This window comes from Vulpes vulpes, chromosome 11 (genome assembly GCF_048418805.1).
Source record: "Vulpes vulpes isolate BD-2025 chromosome 11, VulVul3, whole genome shotgun sequence".
NCBI lineage: Eukaryota > Metazoa > Chordata > Mammalia > Carnivora > Canidae > Vulpes > Vulpes vulpes.
Genome location: NC_132790.1, coordinates 74,447,049 through 74,469,502, shown reverse-complemented (window position 1 = coordinate 74,469,502; position 22,454 = coordinate 74,447,049). Strand labels below are relative to the sequence as shown.

The 22,454-nt window shown below is 39.1% G+C and overlaps 1 protein-coding gene across 4 annotated transcripts in view; it reads left to right on the top strand.

The window, feature by feature from the left end:
* The window catches only part of KCNH8 (potassium voltage-gated channel subfamily H member 8), a 400,632-nt gene that overhangs the window by 126,424 nt on the left and 251,754 nt on the right, over positions 1 to 22,454 (top strand). For all 4 annotated transcript variants that reach the window (XM_072726752.1, XM_072726751.1, XM_026006436.2 and 1 more), the window contains exon 2: positions 1,976 to 2,209. In XM_072726752.1, the coding sequence (XP_072582853.1) occupies positions 1,976 to 2,209 (234 nt within the window). The remainder of the gene's footprint in view (positions 1 to 1,975; positions 2,210 to 22,454) is intronic.

Sequence of the window (22,454 nt, the reverse complement as noted above, 5' to 3'; positions counted from 1 at the left end):
TAGAGAGTGATCCATAGTTGTGCGGAGCTATGGGTGAAGACCATTAGCCAGTAGAAGGGTGCCCACCTCTGGACCTAGCTGGGAACTCAGGCAGGCTCATTACTGATCCTCAAGCTCAGGGACTGCATCCAGTAAACTTTTTGTCTCTACACCTGGAACAAAGTCCGACATGTAGTACACAGTTAATAAATGCTTCTGCAAAGTGTGGCAGAATTAAATATTAGTCTCAGATAATTTAATTCCTCCTGTGGCTTTAAAACAACATGCTGTCAAAGGCTTCCCAGTGTAGGACTTTAGCTCTGGCTTTTTTCCCCAGGGAGAGGGTGACTGGGAGGGTAGACCAGCCAGCCCAGCTAAGGCAGGATGCAGATGTTAGCACTAGAATTGGTGCTCTGGGCTAAGGGCTGATTGGAGCAAAGTGGGTAGAATGGATTTGGTTCTCATAGCTGATAGTGGGCTATGGAAACATGAAACAGATGTTTAAAAAAATGATGAGGAAGCTCATGGAAGAGCTCTTCAGTGTTTGTGCTACTGAACAATGAGAAATAGCTGGAATTCCTCCTTGCTCAAGATAGGCTGTCTGCTGGAAACATTTTTAAAACATTCTGGTTTTTGAATATGCAATATATAAAGCATGTAGTGTAACTTTAAAAGTGTATGGTAGGTGTATGGTAAAAATAAGTGTGCCTACCACCTTTGCCCGATGTTGTTCTCTCTAAAGATATCTACAGTTGCCAAGGTATTCCACTTATTTTTGGGTACACACAAGCATTTCATATTTGGATATACATATATATGTTTATATGTGTTTATATATTTTCAGAAAAATAGTTCATCTAATAACATATTATTTTGAATCTTGATTTTTTTCATCTAACAACATACACTGTGGTTCTTTGTATTTTTACTTGTGTTATTTTTAAAAATCCTAGCCTCTAATATTGTCTAATATATTGTCCAACATTCGTTTTGTGAAAGAATGAATGAATGATATAATAATAATCTCTAATTCATTCTGAACCTAAAGTCACCTACCAGCAGATTTTGTAAATGCCTTCTCTTACAGCCCATCCCCAATATGTGTCTTTTTGCTTATAAATATATTCAAACCTCAAAATTAATCTCAAAAAGATTCATCCTATAGGAACCTTTCCTAAATGTTGCCTTTCACACTGTCTTGTAGAGGTTATCTCCAAGCACTTAATACTCTGCTATTTTTGATTGTCCTTTGATTCTTATTTGTTAACATAATGACCATAAAGATGTGAATAATACTCAACAATTTTTGTTGAATACTTATTTGTTCCACAGACTTCACAAAGCACCTTATGTACATTTCTCATTAATCCCTATGACACACCTTTCTCTCCCCTTAGTGAGAAAATTCCATGTTGTGGTCCTTGGTCAATTCTAGGGTCCCTGTATAACCTCCCACCTGCCATAGCACTAAAACCCTTTCTCCTACTTTTTATTACCGTTCCTGCCTTCCCTTTCTCAATTTCCTACTTTCTTACTTCCTGAAATCACTTGCCAAGTAAATGTCTTACACTCAAATCCTCATTTGGGGTCTGCTTTTAGAGAAATCAAACCTAAGGAAACTGAAGTGTAGTGTGTGAATAACTTGTTCAAGTTTATGTATATACATCAAGCAGCAGATTCAGGGCTTGAGCCCAAAATCATGCCCAATAATGCCTACCTGACTGCCAACTAGATAGTTAAGTGCTTTGAAGCAGGCCAATGAAAACTGTATTCCCGCTGTAGTGTGTTTCAAAATGCAAGCCAGAATCAGAGCTTAATACATATTTCTGCTGGTCACTGTTTTAGACTGTCTTTTTCTCACCCCAGCACATCAGGACATGCGTTTTAGGCACTGTTAGCTAAACACATGTGCTCATAATTTCTCCTGAAACTATGATTTTAAAAAAGAGTTCCTCATGCTCATGTAGTGCCTGAGTGTCTTCTTGTTGTTCTACAGATAGCAACTTCATCCTTGCGAATGCCCAGGTGGCTAAGGGGTTCCCCATAGTCTACTGTTCTGATGGCTTCTGTGAGCTCGCTGGATTCGCCCGGACTGAAGTCATGCAGAAGAGTTGCAGCTGCAAATTCTTATTTGGAGTTGAAACCAATGAGCAGCTGATGCTTCAAATAGAAAAGTCATTGGAGGAGAAAACAGAATTCAAAGGAGAAATTATGTTCTACAAGAAGAACGGTGAGTGGCTTTCTGAGACTGGTGCTCATTGGGCAGTTGTGAAGGGTCACCTGCTTTCAACTCAGTAATTACTCCATAACTCACATTCAAGCTTACTGGCGTTTCCCATAAATATACACTGTTATTGAAGTTCCACGAACGACTCGAGCAATAGTCATGTTTTAGCCATTAGCAGCATAAACTGCTTGAAAATTTAGCATTAGAATTATAACTGTTCAATGTTATATATTAACTGAATGACTATATGTTAAAGTGAAGTGTCTTATAATTTCACTAGGTCATTCTTAAAATACGTATTAGATATGATAGTTGTTAATATATTACTAATAGATGATCTTATCCAGGGATATTCTCCAAATTACGTGCCTTTAAGAACCACATCTCAACCACAGTCATTAAGACAGAAATCCGAGTGTTCACTGGCAGAAGAGGAAGTTAATGCAAAGGACAGCATAGGCATTTTCTCTTCCAGTTCCTTGTCCACGGAGCCTTTCTCACTACTTTTTAAAAGACAAAATAAGAGGCACGTGGTGTACCTCAGAATAGGAATAAATTTGCCTAGACTCAAAATTGCTGCTGAGGAAAGTGTTTTCCTGTGGCTGGTTTTGTGTCTCTTTTCTAAATAAAAGAAGATGTAGGGACCGGTATGGTATCTGCAGTGCTTGGGTCTGAGGTAGGAATTGGTTTCTTTACCTCATGGGTCCTGGTAGTTTGGATGAATCCAAGAGGCATGATACTGGGGAAATACCAACTCAAAATTAGAACAGATTGGGGCACCTGGGTGACTCAGTGGTTGAGCATCTGCCTTTGGCTCAGGTCGTGATCCCTCTTCCTATGTCTCTGCCTCTCTCTGTGTGTCTCTCATGAATAAATAAATTAAATCTTTTTTTAAAAAAATAGAACAGATTGTTCCAATTTCTAAAATTATTTTTCTTTAATAGTTTTCCCTGAAATAGCATCGCTGTCTGAGATTTATTTCCACGCAGGGCTACCAAGCTAGAGAATAGACTTCCTCACCTCTTTTGAAGTTGGGCTGGGTGTGACAAAATTTTGGGCCAGTGATATGCAAAAGAATGATTTATGTAACTTTTAGGAAAAATGCCTAAAAAATGCAATTGTTTGTCGTCTAACTTTTCTTCTCCCTTCCCATAATATTATGGACTGTATTGTGTGTCTTCAAAATTCGTATGTTGAAGCTCTAACCCCACTGTGACTGCATTTGGAGGGAGGGCCTTTAGAGAGGTGATTAGAGTTAAATGAGATCATAAGGGTGGGGCCCACATCCAATATGACTAGTGTCCTTATAAGAAGAAGAGATACCAACTATACAGGCACATGGATGAAAGGTTATGTAAGTACAGGATGAGAGAGGCCTCAAGATAAAACAGCCCTGTCAGCACCCTGATCTTCATTTGCAGCCTCCAGAACGATGAGAAAATAAATTTCTCTTACTCGAATCATTTCATTTTGGGGTCTTTTTGTTACAACATCTAAGTTGCATTCTAACTCTGGGTTTCTCGGCTACGGCACTGTTGATTTTTTGGGTTGGTAATTATTTGTTGTGGGAGGCTATCCTGTGCTTTGCTGATGATTAGCAGCATTTCAAGCCTCTATATTTTGCTCTCAGCACTTAGTATTGGGGTCACCTCAGGAAGAGGTGTAGCGGCCTGAACATGGGAACCTCATCTTCTTTTATAACTTATTTGTCTTTGGAGGACAGTCTTTGATCATGTGAATTTTGGATACATGGTAGTCATGAATTATTGGAAAGTACCATTCTAGGAGGAACAGAATATCCAGTGCTTTTGTATTAGGAACATAGTTCAGACCTTTGTGTCCTTCCCAATGTCAATAGATAAGGCCTGTGTAGCAAATATAATAAAATAAAAGGACTCCAGCTCTGTGTAATTATACCACAATCACCGAAGAGAGCCTGAGATAGAAGAAAATAGGAGATGCCATGGAAAATGCAGACTGGTCAGGAGTGATAAAACCACCATCTGGTGGAACAAAGAGAAAAGGGATATTCTTTGTCTAAATTATCCGCTGACTGCAGATTTGTCCTTCTCAAGATAGGTGCCTTGTATAGGTGACTCCAGATCCATCTGAACGTCTTCCTTTTTAAGCCAGCTCAAAATATCTAAATGTGGCACCACTGAGAAAGGTTTAGGCCAAGGGGCAGAATCTAGATGGGAAGCCCAAAGGATGGAAACTTTAGAGGCCAGAAAAGTAGAAAATATGGAGTACGGTGTGGGAGTCAACACCCAAAAGAATTTCCTGAGCCCAGGGTTTTATAAGATGTCTATAGCCTTGGACCTCCTTGGGTGGAAATCATTAAAGGCACCAGTCTGCTGTAACTCAATCAATATGGAGAATTGTCTGACATTTTGAGCCAATAAATTGATCCAATTATAAGTAATTGAAAATTGCTCTCTTCCCTCTGATAATCATGCTGTATGTTAGCTAGTTTTGTAAATATCTCTCTCCACATACAATGGAGAACCTTTGAAGCACAACCAATACATGAGCTGTTTCAGCATGTCCGGCAGGTAGAGCTTGAGTTTAGAGCAGGGTCCATCAGACAGTTAGTTCGCAGGAAATGTTTGCTGAATGGAATTGAAAGTGATCATTAGAGGGACTTATGGATACTTCAGAGGATGTCTGGATTTCTGATTTTTAAAACAAAGCTTATGCCCTCAACAGTCCTCCTTCTTGCCTTCATTTGGCTATTATTGATAATGCTGCTATAAATATCAAAGTCCATATACCCCTTCAATCTGTATTTTTGTATCTTTTGAGTAAATACCTAGTAATGTAATGCCTGGATCGTAAGATAGTTCTATTTTTAACTTTTTGAGGAAACTCCACACTGTTTTCCAGAGTGGCTGCACCAGTTTTCATTACACCAATAGTGCAAGAGGGTTCCCCTTTCTCTGCATCCTCACTAATACCTGTTGTTTCTTGTGTTGTTAATGTTGTTAATTTTAGCCATCCTGAGAGGTGTGAGGTGGTAGGTATCTCATTGTGGTTTTGATTTCTATTTCCTGATGATGAGTGATATTGAGCATCTTTTCATGTATCTTTAACCATTTGGATGTCTTTTTTGGAAAAGTGTCTATTGATGTCTTCTGTCTATCCTAAAACAATTTTAAAAGAGAGATACTTTTACATTGTCATATTACAGATGAAAAGGCCAATATAAAGAAAGAATAAGATTTTTAAAAATTAAGTAATAATTAGGAAGACAGTTTCACAGATAAACATAATATAAATCTACATTTGGTATGCTATGGTGAGCATAGCAAAATGTGTATAATTGTCAAATCAGTATATATTTGAAACTAATATAACATTTTATTTCAATTATACTTCAATAAGATCATCTATTTTCAAAAAATAAAGCAATTGCATAATTACCATAAAAAAGTAATCACTGATTTATAGAATTTGTTCAGTATTGTGTTGTCACATCTATTTTCAAAAAATAAAGCAATTGCATAATTACCATAAAAAAGTAATCACTGATTTATAGAATTTGTTCAGTATTGTGTTGTCACATTGTATGTGTTGTCGCACATACACATGATTGTATTAAGAATCCCATTTATTTCAAGTAAAGCACCTACATACAATTCACACATAAAAAAAATACAATGCAGACTTTTCTTTGTCTAAAATGGGATAATAGTTTACACTTTCATGTTTAGTAGTTAACATTTCTCATTACTTATCCTCCCTCTAGATAGTCAAGGGTCTACCTATATCAGAAATGAGTACCATTAAGATGCCTTTTCAAAAAGCAGTCTCCTCCACTTCTATTGATATCAAAAGGCATTAACTAGGGCTATTCTAGGCAAACAGATGTATGGCTATCAACCAAGGCTAACCATTTTATTAATTTGTGTTCATTCTATCATTGTTTCTTTTAATATGCACGCAATACTAAAATCTTTGTGGCTTTCTCCTTTTCTTATACAGAGCATACTTTGCACACTATTCTGCACTTCAGCAGAACAGTATATATTCTCTAGGACTGTGTATACCTTGTAGAACAATGTATGCTAAAAGTCATTCATTCTCTTTTATAGCTGCATAGTATGATATCATCTGAATCTATCATCATCTATTCAATCATTCGTCTATTGATGGACTTCTGCATTCCTACTGGAATGTGGTCTGTTTTCTTTGCCTTTTCTGCCCCTCTCTCTTTTAAATACTTTTATTACTTAGAAAGTTTGTGTCTTTTTCTAAAAGCTATCCTTAACATAAGGCATTTATTTACCTTTAGGGTACTTACCGTCCACTTTCTCAATATTTTGTCTTCATTTCCTACAATAAACAATGTTGTGACTAGCCGGGAGCCAATTCTTCCTTCTTATCCTTTCCCCTGATTATTTACAGTAATATTTTTTGTACCAGTTATCATCTATAAGACAGCATGCTCATTCTGCTCTCCTCGTAGTCTCCCTTCTTCCTCTCTGACCTCTTTCATAGTTATATTTACATTGTCAGCAAATAACAATTGCATATATTTTGTCATTCTTATACTCTGTCATTTAATCTTACTGCTATTGTTAAATATGCTTAATGATAACTGTATATCCTTAGCCCAAAGCTTCTCCAATCTCTTCTTGATTTCCTGAAGCCTGCTCTCTGAGCCATCTCAGAAAGAGCTCATGGGAACTGTTTTCTCTGAATTCTTGCTTGTTAATAACTGTGCCTTTAGACTGGTAGATCAGTTTGGCTGAAAATTAAGCTTTTGGTTCATATTTTCTTCATTTAAATATCTCAATTATGTTATTCCCTTATGTACTGGTATAGAGTATTATTTTACCTTAGAAGTGTTGCTATTTAAGTATCTTGATGTTTTGTCCTGGATGCTCAATGAATTTATTTTATTTTTATTTATTTTTTATTTTAATCCAGTATTTTTACTGGTGTATATTTTGGCATAGGCCATGGGTCAGCACACCTGTTTGTAAAGGGCCATATAGTAAATACTATATGTATTGCAGGCAATCTGTCTCAGGTACTCCTTTCTGTCACTGTAGTGTGAAGCAGCCCTGGAAAATATGTAAATGACTAGGTGGGCTGTCTCACAATGTGTCTATGTTGACAAAAACAGAAAGTAGGTTAGATTTGGCCTTCAGGCCACAGTTTATGGATAGTTGATATAGAATGTTTAGAGTTGGATTTTACTTCTGATATGTTATATGTCCTTTCTTATTTGTTTAAGTCTCTTTTATTGTAGGAAATTTTTCTTGAATTGTAATTGTCATTATTATTTTTCCTATTGCTTTGACTCTCCTCTTTAATAACATCCAATTATATCTATATTGGGTCCTCTTTGCGTGTTCTTTATCACTTTGTCTTTTTCATTTCTTTTTTTTCCTTTTTTTTAACCATGTGTAGTTTATTTCCTTTCCCTTATTTTTGTGGTATGCATTCACAATGTATTTCTTCTCTTTAAAAATCTTCAATCCTTTGTCTTCTGTTTATGTGCCCTCCTGAGCTCAGTTTGCTCATATTATTCATATCATTCTTTGCCTAGTACATTAGTTGCTAGGGCTGCCATAACAAAACACCACACACTGTGTGGCTTAAACAACAAGAATGTATTTTCTCAGTACTCTGGAGGCTGGAAGTCCAAACTTAAGATGTTGGCAGAATTGCTTCCTTTTGAGGTCTCTCTCTCTGGCTTGTAGATGACTGCCTTTTCCTCTCTGTGTCTTCATATAATCTTGTCTCTCTATGTTTTGTCCTAATTTCTTCTTTTTATAAGGAAACCAGTCAATATGACTCGGGTACATCCATATGACTTCATCTTAATTAATTCTTCCAAGATTCTGTCTGCAAATACAGTCACATTGTGAGGTCATGGGGATTAGAATTTCAATATACAAATTTTGAGGGAATACATTCATTCTGTAATACTTATTCATGTTATTTCTGAGTCTTTAAGTTACTGTGTGTTGTTTCAAATTTGGTAAGGTTTTTTTGATTACCTTTGCTTTATTTTGAAATGTTTTGGTTTTGTGTACTCCATGGAATATTTTGGGTGTGTTTTTACTTTATGTAGGTTTTTTGGTCAGATAATTTTTTTAAAGATTTTATTTATTTATTTATTTATTTATTTATTTATTTATTTATGAGAGATAGAGACACAGGCAAAGGGAGAAGCAGGCTCCATGCAGGGAGCCCGATGTGGGACTCAATCCTGGGTCTCCAGGATCAGGCCCTGGGCCAAAGGCAGCGCCAAACTGCTGAGCCATCCAGGCTGCCCTGGTCAGATAATTTTTGTCTTTATTCTTCTCTTTTATCCTTGTCTGTTGTTTGTTTGAAAAATATGTTTTCTTTGACTTTTAGAAGAATATTGGAAATAGAGGTATGCTTGGAAAACTTTTCTAAATCTATGGCTCTAAGTCCCTTCTGCCATTACCAGAAAGTTTTTTTCTTTTTTATTTTTTTTAAAGATTTCATTTATTTATTCATGAGAGACACAAACATAGAGAGGCAGAGATATGGGCAGAAAGAGAAGTAGGCTCCATGCAGGGAACCTGATGTGGGTCTCGATCCTGGGACTCGAGGATCATACGCTGAGCTGAAGGCAGACGTTTAACCACGAGCCACCCAGGCATCCCAGAAAGTATTTTTTCTTAATCACTTTTTAGCACAGATACATTTTTGCTACTTCCTGAGGTTGGTTTCCTCTCCTAGCATGGCCTCTCCCACACTAGTATTTGAAATATTTTCTTTCTTTACCCTGATCTTCATGCTCTGACCAAGTAGAGTTTTGGTTCCAACAATTTCCAAGAAAGATTTTCTCAGAGTGCTGAAGGGTCAGGCAACCCCATCACCATCCTATCTTTGTGTAGCCCACTTGCAATCACTGTAAATTGAAGAATGTAAAGCTTCTTTGTATTTTTTTTAAGATTTTATTTTTAAGTAATGACAGCCAACATGGGGCTTGAACTCACAGCCCCAAGATCAAGAGCCCACCCTCTAAGCCAGCCAGGTGCCTCTCCTTTCTAGTTTTAATTGTTTTCAGATCTGTCTATGAAGTCCTCTACTTTCAGAGCATTTCTTCTTTTGGGAATAGAGATACCTTTTGACAATTTATGAGACCCCCCTAATCTCCTAGGCCTATTGGGAATTCTCCTTTTCCTATCCTGTTTTTTCCTATGCAGCTGTTGTTCCTACAGAATCTAGCTTCTTAGTCAACTAATCCTTCACAATAGAGCCAAAAATACACAATGAAGAAAGATAATCTCTTCAATAAATGATGTTGGAAGAACTGGATATCCACATGCAAAAGAATGAAACTGGACCATAATCTTATGTCATATGTAAAAGTCAACTCAAAATGGAGTAAAAACTTAAATGCTAGGGGTATTGCCCTATCACTCTGTATTCTGAGGTCCCAAGGGGCCCATTGTCATACAGTTTGATGTTTTTCATGGATTTCTGATTTTGCTACCTTAGTTACTTTTACTTTAATTTTGTGAACGGATTGGGGATATCTCAAAAACCAAGTCCTTACCACCATGGCTCTTTCATGTAATAGTTTAAACAATTTCTTTAGACAATGTACAGTTGCTTTGCTGATATAAGCCCAGTCTGTGAGAGTTTCCTTCTCCTTCTTTTTTTTTTTCCTAAATGGTGATTTGCATGGTTGGGATATGAGGCTTAATATAGAAAGGGTCCCTTCACCTCTTGTTGACCACTGAGTCATGCATGGCTTCTGTCTGATGTTCCCCTTATAGCATTACAGCTGAGTTTTGTAGCTGGTGGTACTCCCTAAATCACTTTACCTCCCCTTAGCTCTTAAAAGGTGAGCACACTCATCCTTCATACAAAGAAGCAAAGAGAGTCTCTGAGAAAATAAACTGGAATATCCTTTGTGCTCTCAGATTTCCTCAAAGGTAGGCAGCCACCTCAATGTTGATAAAGAGGCATCTTGACAAGCAGTTTTTCTCGAGTCCCAAATACAGAAATAAAAGGTCTCTAATGTCTTCAGTGTTTCCAAAAAACTATCCAACACAGCTTCTTCCTGCTTCAAAGCTGTGAAGCCTCAGAGTGAAGAGATTATCTCTAGTCTCCCATATTCCTTTTCACAATCTCACAAACTGAAGGGACACCGTAGTATATCATGTCATATTGCCATCTTCCAGACTCTAGCTTCTTCCTAAGGTTTTAAATGGTAGAAAGTTATATCCCCCACCATGGTAGATCATCATGATCGGCTGTATGGGTCCCAACCTTTACATGTTAATCTTAGCATATCCTCTACAGAAATCTTACCTTTCAAGTCTATTTTGTTTTTCCTTTTTTTTTTTTTTTTAATTTTTTATTTATTTATGATAGTCACAGAGAGAGAGAGAGAGGCAGAGACACAGGCGGAGGGAGAAGCAGGCTCCATGCACCGGGAGCCCGACGTGGGATTCGATCCCGGGTCTCCGGGATCGCGCCCTGGGCCAAAGGCAGGCGCCAAACCGCTGCGCCACCCAGGGATCCCTATTTTGTTTTTCTTTTAATTTATTTTTTATTTTTAAAAAATTTAATTAAAAAAATAATTCTAGTATACTTAACATAATGTTATTAGTTTTGGGTGTAAAATACAATGATTCAACAATTCCATACATCATCCTGTGCTCATCTTGACAAGTACACTACTTAATCCTCATTATGTATTTCATCCACCTCTCCATCCACCTACCCCCTGATAACCAGTAGTTTGTTCTCTAACAGTTAAGAGTCTGTGTCTTGGCTTATCGCATTCTCTTTCTTTTTAAAAAAAAAAAATCCTTTGTATTGTTTCTTAAATTCCACATATGAGTGAAATTATATAGTATTTGTCTCTGACTGACTTATATTGCTTAGCATTATACTTTCTAGATCCATCCATGTTGTTGCAAATGGCAAGATTTCATTCTTTTTGATGGTGGAATAATATTCCATTCTATCAAGCCCAATTTCATATTAGCTAGATCCCAGGAAGAAAAAGGCTGGAGGAGAATAAAAATGTCAAAAGAAAATTAAAATGGTATCATTAATTTTGCAAATATCATGTCCCGATGTATCAGTTTGTTAGAGATATCACAACAAAATACCACACAAACCAGTGGCTTAGGCAACAGAAATTTATTGTCTCTCCCTTCTGGAAATCTACCATCAAGGAGTCAGTTGAGTTGGTTTCTTTGAGGGCGGTGAGGAAGATTTTGCTCCATGCCTCTGCCCTAGCTTCTGGTGGTTTGCTGGCAATCTTCAGTGTTCCTTAGCTTGTAGAAGCATCTTCTTGATCTCTACTTTCACCTTCACATAGTATTTTCCCTATGTGAGTGGCTGTGTTTGAGATTTCCACATTTTTATCAGGACACCTGTCATATTTCATTAGTGCTTACCTTAATGTCCTCACTTTAACCTGATTACTTCTGTAAAGACTCTATCTCCTAATAAGGTCACATTCTGAAGTACTAGGCATTAAGGATTCTATCATATCATTTTGGGAGATGAAAGTAAACCTAAAACACCTGGTTACATTCACATTAAATGTATTACAATTTGCCCCAAATTGTCAACTAGTAAACAAAGAAACCAAGTTACATAAACATCCTCTGACTTCAAGGTCCTTGCTCTTAAGCCACTGAATCTGTGGAAAGGGGATTTGTACCACCTCCCAGGGACTTCTCTAGGGATGTTTGACTCAATAATTGGGGGGTGTTGCTTTTACCATCTAATGGACAGGAGTCAGGGATGCTAAATGTTCTATAATGTATGGGTTGGTCTTGCAATTGAAGAATTGTCCAGTGTCTAACATAGCTTTCTTTCTTTTTAAATTTTTAAAAATTTTATCGAGGTATAATTAGTATGCCAAAATTACACATATTTAATGTATATGATTTGATTAGTTTGGACATATATATATATACCTGTGATACCAGAGCACAATCAAGATTCTAAACATATCCATCACCTCCAAAAATTTCCTTGTATTCTTGTGGCTTGTTTATTTGTGGTAAGAACCCTTAACATGAGATCTATCCTCTTAACTTTATAGAAAGTGAAATAAACCATTCACAGAAGGACAAATACTACATGATTCTACTTACATGAGGTATCTAAAATAGTCAAACTCATAGAAGCAGAGAATTAATTTTTTTCCTAATGGTTGAGGGGAGGAGAAAAAAGGTAGTAGCTGTTAGCTGGATATAAAGTTTCAGTTTTGCAAGATGAGTAAGTTGGAGAGAACTGCTGTATGACATAGTACCAAAAGTTAACAATATAGTATTTTGCACTGTATGACTTTCTAATGCCCCATCAGGTTTTCCAGGAAGTGAACACTGGCTTCTAATTATCTGAACAGTATTTTGAGGAAGGCTTTAATTTCCCATTGAATTTCCAAGAAGAAAACCTTAGTGTAGTGAGGAATGGTTAAACTTTTATCTTGTTTCGAATTTCACCCATTTCAGATAAATATTGTCACTGACTCATAGTACTTGTCATGGATGTAGCACATCCACATGGACTCTGCATTCCGAGCTCTTGCATTCCCTGGAATTCTGCATATCGATCCAGTTATCCAGCTGCCAATGCACATCTTTTGCTGCAGGCAGGCACACCTGAACACTTCATGTTGAGATCCATATTAGTTTCTCAGAGATGACCTCACTTTAATTTTCTGTTAGATTACAGTTAATAATACTTAGTGCTTTTTTCTGAAAACAAGCTATATAATCATATTAATTATGATTTTTCAGTTCTAAATAGAGAAGAGGGAAGTACAAATATTTTTTACAAAAGGGAATCTTGAGTCTGGTAGAGTTTTAGATAACTCTTTTCACTCACAAATTCACTCATTCCTGGGTTACCTTCAAGAGTTGCTATTTATTTCCATGTACCTTCTGAACTATTGCTTACTGTTTTTCAGTTGACTCACTTTATTTTTTAAGATTTTATGTATTTATTTGAGAGAGAGAGAGCACAAGCAGGGGAGCGGCAGACAGAAGGAGTGGGAAAAGCAGATTCCATGCTGAGCGCTGAGCAGGGAGCCTGATGCGGGGCTCAATCCCCCAAACCTTGGGATCATGACCTGAGCTGAACGCAGACACTTAACTGACTGAGCCACCCAGGTGCCCCTAGTTGATTCACTTTATAAAAATTCAAATTGCAGGATCCCTGGCGGCTCAGCGGTTTAGCGCCTGCCTTTGGCTCGGGGCGTGATCCTGGAGTCCTGGGATCGAGTCCACATCAGGCTCCCTGCATGGAGCCTGCTTCTCCCTCTGCCTCTCTCTCACTCTCTCTCTCTCTCTCATTAATAAATAAAATCTTTTAAAAATAATTCAGATTGCAAGCAAAAGAAAACTAAATCACTACTCTAAATGGAAAACTGAGATCTCTCGCCTCAAAAAGAAGGTAACCATAAATAAATATGCAATGAGGGGCACGTGGGTGGTTCCGTAGTTAAGTGTCCAACTCTTGGTTCTGGTTCAGGTTGTGATCTCAGGATCCTGAGACCGAGCCCTGTGTAAGGCTCTGCGCTCAGTGGGGAATCTGCTTGAGTTACTCTCTCCCTCTTCTTCTGTACCAGCACACATCCTTTCTCGTGTGCACATGCATGCACGATCTCTCTCTAATAAATAAATCTTTTAAAAAATAAATATGCAGCAAAAACATTGTAATTTCATTTCTTGAAATTAAAATATATATATATACCACGAAATCTAAGTAACAATAAATCTAATTGATTATAGTGTGCGAACCAGCACACTTTTCTTTTCCCAATAAGAATTCAGGTAAAAAAAAAAAAAAAAAAGAATTCAGGTAAAATGAATTGTCTCACATTTACAGATAAGGAAACTGATGCACAAAAATAATTTGAACACAGAAGTGTGTGTTATGTGATAGTCCTCAGCTTGTCAAGACATGGAAAAATGCCTAGAAATATCAACGCTTTTTAAAATATATATATAGTTAGCTTTTCAACATACAGAATGTTGTAATGGACTTTAAATATTTGTGACAATAAAAACAATTTATTTACAATTTACTATTTGTAAATATTTGTTTAAGGAGGATTCCTGGGGGGTGAGGAATCCTTTGTTTATTTGGCTGCTAGATGTATATTCAAATGCAAATCAGAAGCTGAAAAACTAAATTGTTCAGTAAATAAAAAGTAGCATTGGAGTTAGGGGAAAGCTGGAACCTTGAAACTGAGGAGCCTTCTCTTGGGTGACCATGAGTGGAAGAAGAGAGGTAGGGGAAGATTGGAAGAGAAGATGAGAGAAGGAGAGTGAGAGAAATGAGGAGACATTGGATGTTATCTTGCTCATTTCCCTCAAAATGTTTAAATATAGGTTGGATGTACTAGCTGCATAGTTCTGTTTCAATGCACATTAAAACTAACAGATATTAAAATGTAAGGTGAACTACCTAAACTACCTATGAACTACCTAAAATAATCTGTGTCCTACGAAGAGTATGCCTACCACTAGTTGGGCAATACACTGTCTTTATTCTGGCACACATATAAACTGTCAGAATCAGGCATATGCTTATTCAGTCTTATGAGGTCAGTTCATGATCAAGAGCAAAAGGAAGCAGATTTCCTCATGAACTTTCTTTTTCTTTTTTTTTTTTTTTTACAATGAGCTGCTCATAGCAGATAATTATAGTAAGGAACACCACTTTCCTTCCAACACTAAGTTTATATGTAAGATATTCTTAGTAAGTTCTGTTACACTCAGTTTTTCAAATGACTTTGCATATGATTTTTAGAATATTTGATTATGCCCTCCAGGTACTTTAGAATTGGAGCTCAATATAGGAAAAGAGACAAAGCCTTGGGGTTGTAAAATGTCAAATGATTCTCAAAATTAACATTTTAAATGCACTGGCATCATTTCATTCCCATTCCTGTTAAGAGATGGCTTGTAGCATTGCAAATAGAATGGTTTCCACATAAGATTCAAATTTCAGAGCAAGGGGTGTCATGCCCATCCATGTAATAAGAAAATGCACTTTAATGGAAACTGTAGTGTCTTCTGTGGCTGTGGGGGTTCCCAGCATGGGCATCACTCACAGTCGCTTTACATTTCTACCACATCCAAAGAACAATGAGGCAAGCAGTGGGCCAGGAACCTATTGCAACAAGAGTTAGAGAACCAGCCTTGAGATTACAGAAAAGAAAAGAAACTTTATTTTAAGGTGGAGCGAGCCCTGGGGTGGAGGGAAAGGTAATTCTGAGTGAAGCAAGATCATTTTCCTTCCTAGCCCTCCCATAGACTCAGACCAGAGTTCCCAAGAAAGGCAGCACAAAGGCAAGTGCTATCCTTTGATAGACTCTCCTCAGGCCGTTGGGATTGTCAAAGCCATGAGCATTAGCCTTGCTTGAGATGGTCCTTTGGCAGCAACTGAAAGCTTCGGAGTGAGCCTGGAGGACAGTGAAGAGCTTAAAGTCTTAAATTGTTGGAAGCCAAGAGGACTAGATTGTAGAGACACTTCTGGATTTTGGAAGTATCTGTGAAGAGCCCTGTTGGGTTCACATTTCCTGAAAAGCTAGTGAAGGTCAGAGCTTGGAAACTTTTTTCCTGTGAAATGGATAGAAGCAAATTCTTACCTGCAGGCACGTGGCATCAGGGAGGCACAGTACAATTTATATAATGTCCCAGTTAACTATTGCTGTGCAACAGCTACTTCAGAATTGAGTTGCTTACAACAGTGGCTGTTAACAGCTTATAGGATTGTGGGTCAGGAATCCAGGCTGGGCTTGGTAGAATGATTCTTCTTTCTTTTTGGGGTTGGCAGAGGTTGGTTGTTAGGTGGTGTTCAGAGGGACGATGCTTCCATGTTCAGATCGGAGGACCTTGAATGACTTCACTCACATGTCTGGCATCTTAGAAGTCTAGGATTGATTGGGACAGAAAACTGAAGTGTTTACACAGAGCCTCTCGTGAAGGCTTCCAGATAATCTACTGGTCCATGAACCAGGCAGAGGCTGTGAGACCTTTTGTGACCCAGTTTACGATGTCACCTGCATAACTTCTTCCGTGCTATATTGGGATTGTGTTTGGAGCAGCTGCAAGGCTACCCACATTCATGAGGGGGGGACCTAGATCCCAATGCTTGATAGAAGGAGTGACCAAAAATGTGCAGCCATGTTTTACAAACTCCACATCTAGATTTGTTGAAACACATTTATTGAGGAAGAGAGAGAGTAGCAAGAGGCAAGAGGACATTTAATTCTGATGCTTATAAAATGTACGGCTTTCCTAATGTCTGAAGGGACGCAGAAAGGGACCGTGCTTCCCACAACTAAGTGTATTCAAGAACTGTGGGTCAGCTTGTTGCTGCTTGCTCTCAGCTACTTTCCAGTCTGATTCTGCTGAGGTTTTACTTTAGACTTTGCATGCCCCAAAATAGAAAGCCTTTTATGATGCTTTTATGATTTCATGATGATTCTCCAATATGTCTGTGCAGTCTTTTTAATATTTTGTGTGTGTGTCGTTCAGTCTTGATAGAAGATTGGAATTTTATATTTCCCTCCTGTGTCTTTTGTATTCAAGATGTGGGGCTCAGTAATGCAGCCAAAAACCATAGGGTGATGTAGCCGGAAGGTAAAGGGCTCTGGGACAGCACAGTGCACACCAGACTGGCAGGGCCCAGGTGGCCTGAACTGGGAGGCTGCCTGGCAGTTCATATTTTCACTTACGTGTATTCAGGCTTCGTCCTTGTAAACATAGGCAGCTCTCCTGGGCTAGGTCTCATACATCTGAACAAGCTACTCTAAGAGAAAGCGTGCTGCTCTCTTTCTGTGCCCACAGTAAAAGTTGCTTTGTTGAGTCACTGAGCAGGAGTTTTATGCCAGTCCTTTTGTTGACGTGCTCACTCAGGCTCTCCAGCCAGGGTGATCAGAATAAAGTGAGGCAGGGGTGCCTGGCTGGCTCCGTTGTGTTAAGCATCTGCCTTTGGTCATGATCTCAGGGTCCTGGGATTGAGTCCCACATTGGGCTCCCTGCTTAGTGGGGAACCTGCTTCTCCCTCTCCTCCCTGCTGTGTTTGTTCTCACTTTCTCTCTCTCTCAAATAAAGAAAATCTTAAAAAAAAAAAATCTTAAAAAAAAATCTTTAAAAAAAAACAATAACAACAAAGTGAGACAGCCCTGCAGATCAGGCCTCCGTGCATTCAGGAACCACATAGCTCTCTGGGTTCTGTGGAGACTGAGTGGTCACCGTTGCCACCTAGCCAGTCCTGCATGCCTTCCCTTCTTCACAGTCAGTCTTGTTGACTAAACGTAGTCGACTTTGTGATAACAGCTCATATTTCCTGTGTGTTTGCTGAGGGCCATGCTCTGTGCTCTACACTTTGCCTGTGTTGTTATTCCATTTACTCCTGGCACCAGTCCTTTGAGGCAAATCCTATTAATACCCCATTTCATAGTTAAACTCATTCACAGAGAAGTTAAGTGGACTCCCGATGCATGTGGTCTCAGACACTAGGTCATGCTCGTGGGCATGGCAAATCTCAGCTTCCGGCTGTGGACCCCGTGACTCCCCCTCACCGGCCCCTGGGTTATGGGAGAGAGCAGCTTCCTAGATGCTGTACTTAACTCTCTGGGAAGAACTGGCAAACTGTCAAAGAAAGAACCCTATTAAGTGACTCATTTTTGTACCTGTGGCTATTCATTATTTCATCTTTATGAGCCGGAAATGAAATGTAACCACAAACAAGTTTGAGACTCTTTGGAGTGAAACAAGTTCCCTTTGCTGTATACTAAGTATGTACGCTAGTTAAGTGACTTGATTTGTCTGAGCCTCAGCTTGACCTTCTCTGACACAGATAGTGGTGCCACCCTCACTGAAGTCTGATGGAGGACCAAATGAGATAACCATTGCTCAGCACCCATTATTAGGAAAGGTACATAATTTGTAGGATCCATTCCGAAGTGAAAATACAGACCTCCCCCCAACCCCTCAAGTTTAAAAAGTTCTACTAAAAATTTTAAGATAGTAATAGTGGACCATTTCATCAAGACCTGGGGCCCTCCTGAGTGCACATCCTGTGCAATTGCACTGGTTGCATGCCCATGAGGCTGGTCCTCAATGTTATAACCCTTCAACAAACACCCCTTCCTCCCCTGGCATGTTTCCCTCTCCAGAAGAGCCTGTCTGCTCCCATTTCCTGGAGCGCCAGACCTTCAGAACCTCCCACTTAGATGTCTGAATCCAGGGTCAGAACCCTGGCCTGTTGCCTGGTTTCTAGTCCCTCCTCACCTCACTAGAAAAGCCATAGACATGTAACCATCTTCAAAGGGATCCCATAAAGATTCTATGATGTCTTAGCTGAGAGGCTGTATGGCATCTGAGTTGTAGGAGAATTACAAGGCTAACACAAAAACTTACACCATTTTTGACCTGCTATACTTTTACCATGAGTAATTATATAATATTGACTGGTTACAACTGTTTAAAATAGACCTGTGCTTTATTTCTCAATGATGAGCCTTTACTCTGTGATACTCACCAAATTTAAACACTACCTGGTTATCAGAACTTCAGATCTATAGGGCACTCCATGGATCCTTTTGCCCTGATGAAGAAAGTCATTCTTCCTGCTGCCGCCTTAGTTGAGACTGCGATGAGTTGGGGCCTGAGTTTCAGTGGTATTTATTTATTTACTTACTTATTTATTTTTAAAAGATTTTATTTATTTATTCACGAGACACACACACACACAGAGGCAAAGACATAGGCAGAGGGAGAAGCAGGCTCCCTTTGGGGAGCCTGATGCGGGTCTCCATCTTAGGACCCCAGGATCATGATCTGAGCCAAAGGCAGACATTCAACCACTGAGCCACCCAGGTGCCCCTCAATAGTTTTATTTAATCAGGTGTCCGATCTACAATCTGTTCTCTTCCCTGCCTCCAAGTTGTCCCCCTCAGCATTCCTCTGACCCTTCTTCACTCCTAAGACAAAGCCTTCAGTGATTCCTCCTTGTCCTTGAGAGTAAATGCAAACTCCTTCGCCTGAGGTGTAAAGCTACCTAGCTACCTAGCAGGAGCTAGCTCTGCTGTACAGTCTACCTCTTCAGACTCAGCCTTTCTCTTTTCTGCCCACCTTTCTCTCCTCATTTCTCATCATCGCTACTCCACACAGCCTCGCTTCAGGCTGACTCATCATTTTATAATATTTTAAAAAATCCCCCATGTCCTGACTTGCCTTGTGCCTTTTTACTTGGCCCTCGCCTGCTGGGAACAGCACCCCCACCCTGCCCACACACTCACATTAGACCAGTAAAATCATCATAGTTCAGTTCAAGCCTGTCTCATCTGTGAGGCCTTCACCAACTGAAACCTTCTGTTTCACATCATACTTCCTTTCTTCATAGTAGGCACCTGCAATGAGCTGAATGTGTTTGCTCAAAATGTAGGTGTTGGAAGTCGAATCCCAATGTGATGGTGTCAGGAGGTGAGGCCTTTGGGGGTGATTAGGTCATGAGGGCGGAGGCCTTGGGAATGGGATTGGTGCCTTTATAGGAAGAGGCCAGAGAGTCTTTCCACTGTGTGCGGACACAACGTGAAGTTGACCGTCTGTAACCCAGAAGAGGACTGTCACCATAACCAGACCGTGCTGCCTCCCTCATCTCAGACTTCAGCCTCCCAAGCTGTGAGAAATAAATTCCTGTAGTTCTGAAGCCTGGTCTAGATACTTTGTTAGAGCAGGCCAAACTGCCTAATAGACCCTTTGTTACAACTTTCCCTTTATACATGTATCTCTCCCAGGAGATTGTGGGTGGTTAAGGGTGGCTTTTTTTTCCTGGTGCTATATTAATTAATCATGGTATCTGCTGTGCCTAGATCAGTCGTTGGCACATAAGAAATGCTGAAATACTTGCTGACTGAGTAAAAATGTTTGTTTTACTGTTTCAAATAAAGCCCTGTCTTGCTCCCTACTAAAACAGCCTTGAGACATTGTATGAGTCTATCTGTACACCCTCCTGTAAACTCATTTTGTTCTTCTGTTTCAGCCTTCTGGTACCTCTCCTTCCAAATCTCTCCAGATCTCTGACCTCAACCTCCCCTTTTCTTTCTGTTTCTACACATTGGTTCTGTTGCTAGGATATTTTTCTTTTTTTCTATTTGGGGAACCTCTTCTCATTCTCTGTCTTGCAACGATAAAGGGAATGGCATTTTGGAGTTTTCTGCTGGATTGATAAAGCAACATCTATTTGCATGGGAAGTAATGGGGTTGTCCTGAGGCATCTTAATCCAAGAATGCAGGATTGGAGGACTGGATTATTCATTACATCCTTCTGCTTTTAGCCCTTCCTATGCCAGTTTCCTCTGAGAGGTTGAGCCAATGCAGACACATTTATTTATTTTGAGATAAATAAGGCAGCTAAGAGGTGAGTGTCTCTGGAGCAGCTAGCAAGAAAAAGCAAGGGGAAAGCAGCTGGAGAGACAGCCACCAGAGAATGCAGAAAAGACCAGCAACTTGCACACAACTTAGGGATTGTGTTGTGCATGGTGTTGGAGACAGTGGAACCCCTCTGAAAGTGAAAGGAAGTATTTGCTCTCCCTATAGGCTCTGGCATGTGAATATCTCTCAAAGCTGAAAGAACTGTCTGAGAAGTACTCCAATTGTTGGCCGCTAGGAACTTGGCAAGATGGTCACATTAATTCACATTTTCAGATGCATATTTGAGAACAGAAATGTAGTAAAAATTATCTTATTGTAGAAAGCACTTTTGCCCATTTCCAGCATGTCTTAATGGAAGGAATCATGAGTTGTGTATGTGAAGACTTGAGTTCAAGTTCTGACTCAGGACATGCTGAACACGACCTTAACCAAGTCATTCTACTCTCCAATCTCTAAATTTGCCTGTAAGAGGCAAAGATAATATTTTATATCTTAAAGCTGTTAAGGGGATCAGAAAAAGAAAACAAGGGATAGAAAATAAAGAACCACATAAATTCTAGCAATAATGATTTTCAGAGTCCAGATTTGTATCCACCAGGCAAAAAAGCTGCCATTACTTATGAATTATGTAATTTAGAGCAGTAGAGCAGTTTACTTCAACTTCCTGAGCCTCAGTTTCCTCACCTGTAAGATGGCAATAGCAGTTAAAGCATCTACTTTTTAGGTTTAAGTGAAATATTGCTTGTAAAGTGCTTTGCATGGTGCCTGGCATATGGAGCTCAGTAAAAGTTAGTCATCAGTTTCTCAACCAATAGTATTATTATTATTGTAAAGTTGGAGTTCATCTTATAAAAATTAACTTTGTTCTTTGAACACCAATTGTAGAGCTCCTACAATGTTCAGGCCAGGCAATCTGCTTTGTACCTGGGGGAGTACAAGAGAAAGGAAGTCATAATAGTCATAATCCTTGCTCTCCTATACCTTAGAATCTACTGAGAAAGAAAGACTAATCAAATAATCATGGACCTTTAAGTAGTTTGCAAGCTGCTATGGGATAGAATAATAGGGGTATCTGATCAGATCTGGGAACAAAGAAGAATTTATCAAGAAATTGAGTTTTGAGTTGAACTTTGGAGGATGAGTATAAGTTGACTACGTGGAGGAAAGAATAAAGGCATTTTTAACAAAGACCCCTGTGTGCAAAGGTTCTGAGAAAGACTACCCCATCTGAGAAAGAGAGAGAAAGCCAGTGGCACTGGAGAACAGGCAGTAAGGTATCACATCCTATAGGAGTGGAATAAGGATGGAATCACAGGCTTTATAGACCATACTCAGGTTATGGCCAGTTAACTGAAGGCAGTCAGAGTTGTGAGCAGGGAAGTCACATAATGAATATTTAATCTTACAAAGATCATTTTTTTTTCTGCCATGTGAGGCAGGTAATCCACATAAGCAATGCTTAAGTGTTATTGAAGTATGACCAGTAATGAGGATGTCACCTGCGACTTGTGAGAAATGCAAATTATCAGGCCCCACCCAGACCTACTGAATCAAATCAGGAGGTGGGGCCCTGCAACCAGTGCTTTCACAAGACCTCCAGGGGATTCTGTTGCATACTAAAGTTTTTGAAGCCCTAGTTTAGTCTAGGATGTGGTCAATAGAGATGCAAACATGAATGGATTTAAAACTCATTTCAAAGGTTTAGCTACTGGATTGACAGGATTTAGTGATCTCTTTGGTTTGGGGGTAGGAGGATGAGAAAAAAGGAAGTCTCAAGAATGACTCCAAAATGTGCATCTGCAATGGAATCCCCTAACCTGGCCTTTTATACT